The sequence below is a fragment of the Thamnophis sirtalis genome, unplaced genomic scaffold (genome assembly GCF_051295495.1).
Source record: "Thamnophis sirtalis isolate CommonGarterSnake01/CBP01778 unplaced genomic scaffold, rThaSir2_p1.2 scaffold_4, whole genome shotgun sequence".
In the NCBI taxonomy this organism is placed as follows: Eukaryota; Metazoa; Chordata; class Lepidosauria; order Squamata; family Natricidae; genus Thamnophis; species Thamnophis sirtalis.
The window spans coordinates 132,005,867-132,014,373 of record NW_028261384.1 but is presented as its reverse complement, the minus strand read 5'-3'; the positions used below and the strand labels follow the sequence as shown (position 1 = coordinate 132,014,373).

Below are 8,507 nucleotides of genomic sequence, written 5' to 3'. Positions count from 1 at the left end.
GGCAGTTCAATCTCCTCTTGAAAGCTTCCAGAGATGACGCTTCCACAACTTCCAAAGGAAACTTCTGTTCCATTGATTGATTGTTCTCACGGTCAGAAAAATCCTCCTTATTTCTAGGTTGAATCTCTCCTTGTTCAGTGTCCATCCATTAATCCTTGTCTGGCCTTCAGGTGCCTTGGAAAATAGCTTGACCCCCTCCTCTCTGGGGCAGCCCCTCAAATATTGGAAGCCTGCTATCACGTCTCCCCTGGTCCTTCTCTTCACTAGACTAGCCATGCCCAGTTCCTGCAACCGTTCTTCATATGTTTTAGCCTCCAGTCCCCTAATCATCCTGGTTGCTCTTCTCTGCAATTTTTCTAGAGTCTCAACATCTTTTTTTATAGCGTGGTGACCAAAATTGGATGTAGTATTCTAGGTGTGGTCTTATTAAGGCTTTATAGAGTGGTATAAGTACCTCACTTGATGTTGATTTTATCCCTCTGTTAATGGAGTTTAGGTTGATCATGATCAACTTTTCCATGGAATTCTCTCCTTCCGTATACTGACTTCCACACACCCACACATGCATACAAAGATGGGCAACTCATCTCCATGCCAAGAAGACCTTCTCTAGTTCCAGAGTTTCTTAATGGAGTTCTTTACCTCTTTGTTCCTCAGAGTGTAGATCACAGGGTTGAGGAAAGGGGTGACCATGGTGTAGAGGACAGCAGCCAGTTTGTCTGTGGGGAAGCTGGAAGCAGGGCGGGTGTAGATGAAGATGCAGTGTCCCAGGAACAGGACCACCACAAGGAGATGGGCAGCACACGTGGAGAAGGCTTTGTGACGACTCTCGGCTGTCTGCCTTTTCAGTGAGATAAGGATGACAGCGTAGGAAGCTACCAAGATCATGAAGCAAACTAGGGACATCAGGCCACTGCTGGATATGACGAGAATACCAGTGAAGTGGGTGTCCATGCATGCCAACTTCATGAGGGGAGGAATATCACAGAAAAAGCTGTCGATGACGTTAGGGCCGCAATAAGGGAGATGAACGGTGAGGGCTGTCTGGATCAGGGAGTGGATCATTGCCGCAAGCCACAAGGCTCCCACCAAACCCCAACAGATCTTCAGGTTCATCAGGTTGACGTACTGCAAAGGGTAGCAGATGGCGACGCAACGGTCGTAGCCCATGACAGTCAGGAGGAAGATCTCCGCCGAAGCACACAGGTGGAGGAAGAAGAGTTGGGTGACGCAACCCCCAAACGAGATGACCTTCCGGTGGAAGAAGCAGTCGAAAAGCATCTTGGGCATGGTGACAGAGGAATGGCAGATGTCAATGAAGGAGAGGTTGCCCAGGAAGAAGTACATGGGGGTGTGGAGGCAGCGGTCCCAAGCAACCGTCACTAGGATGAGGAGGTTACCTGCTAGGATAAGCAAGTACAAGATGGAAAAAAGGACTGATAAAAGCAGCTCCAGGTTCCGGTTATTGGTCAGTCCCAAGAACACAAAATGGGTCACTGTCTGGTTGAGGGCTTCCATTGCAATGGGGCAGAAAGAGGTCTACACATTCGACCTAAAGAGGGGGAGGGAGATGTCAGCATTCCAAATAATGTCCAAAATTAAATCAGAGTCCAAGGCAAAGTATTCCTCAAAGTTCCAATTTATTGAGAGAGACATGTTGGCACATCAGTGGAAACCTGAATCTGAAAGCTTCCTGGTTTTCCCCACCCAGTTGAAAGTTCATGATCTTGCCCTCACACCAGTGGTGGGATTCAGCCAGTTCGCACCTATTCGGGAGAACCGGTTGGTAACTTTCTAAGCAGTTCGGAAAACCGGTTGTTGGAAGAAATCTCCTTTTGTTTTTTTCCACTTTACAGGGCTAATCCTATAAGGAAGGCAGGAAGGAAACATTCTGGTGTTGTTTCTAACCTAATCTTTATTGCCCTGCTTACAGAAACTGCCTCTCGGGTTAAACCTTATTACATTGTAACAGCTAAGGTGAAGCGTCCATCAACATGAGTGATGTTGAGTTGGCCATGCCCACCCAGTCACATGACCACCAAGCCCCACCTACCCTTCTGGTCATTAGGGCAGAGAACTGGTTGTTAAATTATTTGAATCCCACCACTGTCCCCCACCCACAAGTCCATCACATGGTCCAATTTTCCACTGCCATGCATGCTGGCAGTTCCACCCATCCAGTTCCGGTCAGGTGCAGAGGTGTAGAAACAAAGGATAACCTTGGTTTCTAGAAAGGAATTTTATTTTGACAACAACACATTCTACTCCTTACTATTCCTCCTCCCAATTCCCCACTAATGAAACAGCATAATAGAAAAGAATATTAGTGTGGCAGGCCAAAGATCCTAACAGGAACCGAATGCAAGCCTGACAGATGATAATTTTTTTCTACCATCTCAATTTATCAGATTAACAGAGTTGGAAGCAGGGACGTGCAGTCAGGGGAGGCAGGGCCTCACCACTGTCATCATAAAAAGAAAAACAAATGTAAAAGGAAAAAGGCAGAGGTAGTTGCTGACAGAGTCACAGTGGATGACTCTGCTTAGTGCTTAATGCAGGGGGAGGTGAGAGAACCACGAGCCTCCTTTACTCTAGCTTTATGATCACTTGAGCAGAGTTAAGCAAGGGTTAAAAGGCAAAAAATTCCTTATGCAAAGGAGGCACGTGGTTCTCTCGCCTCCTGTAGAGGGCATTTTTAGAGGCTTTTTAGAGTTCTCTGGGAGCAACTAGCTCAGTCTGACCTCAGAGCTCTTGCCTTTCTCCTTTCACATTTTTTTTCTTTTCATGAGGGCAGGCAAGATCAGAGTTGAAGTCCTCTCTGAAACAGATGGAAAAGGTCCCTGTGTGGGGGGAGGGGGAGGAATTCAAAAAGTTTGATTGCATGCAGATCCACATTGCCTTTTCAAACACACACATACACACACACACACACAGCTGGATAAAAGTATATAAGCCCAGCTTCACTGATTACAAGTTTGAAAAGGCAATGTGGCTCCACCTGCAATCAAAGGCTCGGATTGGAAGGCAGCAGGGGAACTGGGGGGGGGGCGGGGGTATGGCAGAGGAACTGCTTTCAAGCCATTGGAAAATATATCCAATCCAACTTCTGTGTTTGTGTTTGTTTGAGAGTGAGCGAGGGATCCAACTTCTCTGTGTGCATGTGTCTGTTTGAGAGAGGGGGGAGGGAGGGAGAGAGGGAGGAAGGAGGGGGAGGGAGAAGAAAAAGAATGAAGGAAAACTTATTTTGCAAGGGGAGGAAATGCTGTCGCTTTAAATCGGAACTGAGCATGCCTGGCTGTGGAATTCTGGGAGTTGAAGTCCCCAAGTCTAAAAAAAATTGCTGCCTCACCAGCCATAAAGCTCACCGCACGTCACTGTTTGGAAGGGACCTTGCGGGTCATCTAGTCCAACCCCCCACCTGCCCAAGCAGGAGACTTTACACCATTTCTGACAGATGGCAGTTCGGTCTCTTTTTGGAAGCCTCCAGTGATGGAGCTGCGACAATCTCCGAAGGCAAGCTGCTCCATTGGTTGATTGTTTCTCACTGTCAGAAAATTTCTCCATTGAATCTCTCCTTGATCAGCTTCCATCCATTATTCCTGGTCTGGCCTTCAGGTGTCTTGGAAAATAGCTTGACCCCCTCCTCTTTGTGGCAGACCCTCAAATATTGGAAGACTGCTATCATGTCTCCCCTGGTCCTTCTCTTCACTAGACTAGCCATGCCCAGTTCCTGCAACCGTTCTTCATATGTTTTATTCTCCAGTCCCCTAATCATCCTGGTTGCTCTTCTCTGCACTTTTTCTAGAGTTTCGACATGTTTTATAGTGTGATGACCAAAACTGGGTACAGGGCTTACCAAGGCTTTATAGAGTGCTATTAGTACCTTCCTTGATCTTGATTGTATCCCTCTGTTAATGCAATTTAGGATTGTGTTGGCTTTTTTGGCTGCTGCTGCACACTCATGGCTCATATTTAACTGCTTGTCCACTGAGACTCTAAGATCTCTCTCACAGTTACTGTTGTTAAGCCTGGTTTCCCCCCAGTCTATACGTGTATTTTGGGTTTTTCTTGCCTGTATAAGACATTACTTTTCTATACATTGATTTTATTTTGTTAGCTGGTTAGGTACAACATTTGTAAATCATTCTTCATATAGACTCTTCAGTGGTGGGATTCAAATAATTTACCAACCAGATCTCTGCCCTAATGACCAGCTGGGTAGGCGGGGCTCGGTGGTCATATGATCATGTGGGCGTGGCGAAGTCAATGTCACTCAGGTCGATGGGCACCTCGCCTTAGTTGTTACAATGATAATAAGGGTTAACCGGAGAGGCAGTTTCTGTAAGCAGGGCAATAAAGATTAGGCTAGAAACAACACCAGAATGTTTCCTTCCTACCTTCCTTACAGGATTAGCCCTGTAAAGTGGAAAAAAATAAAAGATTTCTTCCAACAACCAGTTCTCCAAGCTGCTTAGAAAGTTACCAACCGGTTCTCCCGAATAGGTACAAACTGGCTGAATCCCATCACCGAAACCCTTCCTTTCTGGTAGCATATTAACATGCCCACTTCCTTCCTTCAGCAGTGGACAGGGAATATATTTCAGAATCAGAATAAGAGGTTACTGCCTTTGTCAAAGGAAGGGATTGTTGAAATAAGGGAGAGCCTGATTTGTTTCATTGATCTTCCCTTCTTTGCAGCTGTTCATCATCTGTTTACAACATCTATTCACTCAGCGGTTCGTGCCTATAACTAAAGTCGTTCGAGTGACAAATAAAAACCTACACAGAACCTAGAACTAAGGAGAAACATCCTGACAGTGAGAACAATCAACCAGTAGAACAGAAGTTGCCTCCAGAAGTTGTGGATGCTCCCTCACTGGAGACTTTTAAGAAGAGACTGGACAGTCAGCTTCCTGAAATGGTATAGGTGTCAGCTTCTACTTTGCTGTTGCTTCAGCTGTCATGAAACGGACAACAGGACTCCTTCTTGAGCAGGGGGTTCAACTAGAAGATGTCTAAGGTCCTATTCTATTCTATTCTAACCCTAACCCTTGGAGGTCTCCTAGTCCAAACCCCTGCCTAGATACCATTTCAGACAAAAGGCTATCCAACATCTTCTTAAAGACTTCCAGTGTTGGGGCATTCACAACTTCTGGAGGCAACTTCTGTTCCACTCATTCATTGTTCTAGCTGTCAGGAAATTTCTCCTTAGTTCTAAATTGCTTCTCTCCTTGATCAGTTACCACCCATTGCTTCTTGTCCCACCTTCAGGTACTTTGGAGAATAGCTTGACTCCTCTTCTTTGTGGCAGCCCCTGAGATATTGAAACACTGCTATCATGTCTCCCCTAGTCCTTCTTTTCATGAATCTAGACATATCTAATCCCAGCAACCGTTCTCAACTGTTTTAGCCTCCAGTCCCCTAATCATCTTTGTTGCTCTTCTCTGCACTCTTTCTAGAATCCCAACATCTTTTTAACATCGTGGTGAACAACCTGAATGTCGTATTTCAAGTGTGGCCTTACCATGGCCTTATAAAGTGGTATTAGCACTTCATGTGATCTTGATTCTATCCCTCTGTTGATGCATCCTAGAACTGTGTTGGCTTTTTTGGCAGCTGCTGCACACGGCTGGCTCCTATTTAAGTGATTGTCCACTATACATATCAATATACATACAACTACACATATACATTCTAGAGTTATTCAGATATTTATACTATGCTGATGAGGAAGAAATCCTTTAAGATCTACCACCAACTCAAAATAAGCAACTTTGGGCTGATCAAACAGATACGTTTCAATGTAGAATCGTTTCCTGTTTATTTTAATTAATTCTTCCATAATCTGATACTCTGTGGATCCTACAATTCTGAGCTAATTCTCAGAATGAAAGTCCCAATATTTTAGGCGCCTAACTGGAAACTTGTTAAGTCTCTTTTCCCATTCTTTTAAACCTTTTTACTTATCCTTACAAGCACTGTTCCAAACATATACAAGCAAATACTCACAATTTTGTTGAGGATCAGTTCACCAGCGTCAAAGGATGAAAGGGTTTCAAGGAATCAGTCAATCAGAATAGAGCTGGAAGGGACCTTGGAGGTCTTCTAGTCCAACCCCGTGCTCAAGCAGGAGACCCTACACTATTTCAGACCATTGAGAAATCCAGTCTCTTAGGGGTTAGCCACCTTGATGGATGAACTTAAAAACCAGTTGCCACTTTCCCTTGGCTGATAGCTTTTTGGAAATCTGTCTAATTTTAACCTTCACTCTTATATAGACTTTCTGGAAAGGAAGAGTTGAACATGACTTTTTTTTTTTTGTAGCATGAAAAAAGATAAAAGAGAGATCTCTATCCCCTGGGGAGATTGGAGCTCCTAACATTAATTAAACCACCATGGGCTGACCGGTTTAATTAAAGCTTTCCCACCAGTGCCAAAACTTTGAGACCAACTTTGCTAATCATTAATAGGGAAAATAATTTTGTCTCAGTAGATAAATCTCTAATAGTGCTCCGAAGGTCATCTCACCTACTCTAAAGTGAAGATCTAGTTAATATTCTGGCTCCAGACATTTTAAAAAAATGCAAAGAAAGAGAAAGAAATATCCTTCTCTCTGTTCGGAGTTTTCATTCCTTGTTTCCTTTTGGGCCAAGAAGAATCTGTTCAACCAAACACTACCTTTATTTTCTTTTAATTACAAATTTCTCAATACACTCACATTGCCCAAACAAGGCAATAGAAGCCTTCTCTCTGTACTGGAGCCAACAAAATGACATTTAGTATGTGATGGTGGTGGGAGTTGTGAGGGGGGTATCATTGCACAAAATGGAACAGTAGATGTAGAATCAACCTCTGCCTAGCCCTGATGATGTCACCGAGTTTGGTAATGAAATGTCTGCAAGAAAAAACACCCAATTTCAGAGAGAGTACCCCCGTATTTCCACTCTGAGCTTCTCTTTTTTTGGTACCTCTGCCTTCATTAAGCAGAGTAAGTGGTCCATCTCTGCAATGGGCAAAGCATGAGAGGTAGGAAGGAAAAACACTGTTTTTAACATAATTGGTTCTCTTCTAGAGGATCATTTTCAAACAGAGGAGGAGGAGGAGGAAGAAGAAGAAGTGGAAGGGAGGAAGAGGAGGAGGAGAAGAGGAGGAGGAGGAGAGAGGAAGAGGAGGAAGAAGAGGAGAAGGAAGAAGAGGAAGAGGAAAAAGAGGAGTAGGTGTTAGGTAAGCTCCCCGTTGGGAGAGCAAGTACTTATAGCAAAGCATTGTTAGAGTTGTGTTGGAGAACACATAAACCAGCATACAGAGACACTACAGTTTAAATAGGCTTTTACTTTCGTGGAAATAAGAGGTATCAGAGTCCATCAAACAGTCCAAGTCATACACGGATAAGTCAGTCAGTCATCAATGTCTTTCAGTTAAGGGATAATCCAAATTACATAGTCCAGTATCATATTATCAGGTCGGTACACAAAGTTTGCTAACAGTTGCAAAAACTTACAATAGCTCACAGCACTCAGATCAGATCAGCCCAGCATCTAACAGAGAGAGCTAACAGTTGTTCTGGCTCCCTCTTGTGGCCGATTGAGGAAAACAGCACCCAATCACATTTTGCAGTATGATTTAAAGAAACAGGTACAACATTGTTACATGATTTATATATTGCCAACCCAACCGTTAGAATTATATTCCTAACATTCTCCCCTTTGGATAGGACAATATATAAATCTTACAATCTTAATCCATATTCCTCGCAACGTTTATGTTTTATATTACCTTGGTCCTTAGTAAAATGATCTGCGATGTTGTCTTCAGACATACAATACTCTAAGTTTACTACTAACACTTTGTCTCATGTTTAAATATCTCAAGAAACAGGTACAACATTGTTGCAAGATTTATATATTGCCAACCCAACCGTTACAATTATATTCCTAACAGTAGGAAGAGGAGGAGGAGAAGGAGGAGGAGGAGGAGGAAGAGGAGGAGGAGGAAGAAGAAAAAGAGGAGGAAGAGAGAGGAAGAGGAAGCAGAGGAAGAAGAGGAGGAGGAAGAGGAGGAGGAGGAGGAGAGGAGGAGGAAGAAAAGGAAGAGGAAGCAGAGGAGGAAGAGGAGGAGGAAGAAGAGGAGGAGGAAGCAGAGGAAGAGGAGGAGGAGGAAGAAGAGAAGAGGAGGAAGAGGAAGCAGAGGAAGAGGAAGCAGAGGAGGAGGAAGAGGAGGAGGAAAGGAGGAGGAAGAAAAGGAAGAGGAAGCAGAGGAGAAGAGGAGGAGGAAGCAGAGGAAGAGGAAGAACAGGAGGTGGAAGAGGAAGAGGAGGAGGAAGAGGAGGAGGAGGAGAAGGAAGAGGAGGAGGAAAGGAAGCAGAGGAGGAGGAAGAAGAGGAGGAAGAGGAGGAGGAGGAAGAGGAGGAGGAGGAGAAGGAAGAGAAGAGGAGGAGGAAAGGAAGCAGAGGAGGAGGAAGAAGAGGAGGAGGAAGAGGAATAGGAAGAAGAAGAGGAGAAGGAAAG

The 8,507-nt window shown here is 44.3% G+C and overlaps 1 protein-coding gene across 1 annotated transcript; it reads right to left on the bottom strand.

Moving 5' to 3' along the window:
- Window positions 1-583: 583 nt before the first annotated feature.
- On the bottom strand, window positions 584-1,518 carry LOC106546768 (olfactory receptor 4E2-like). The gene is given in 2 exon segments (XM_014063728.2): window positions 584-610; window positions 613-1,518. Coding segments are annotated over 2 exon segments (933 nt in total).
- Between the last annotated feature and the right edge of the window lie 6,989 nt (window positions 1,519-8,507).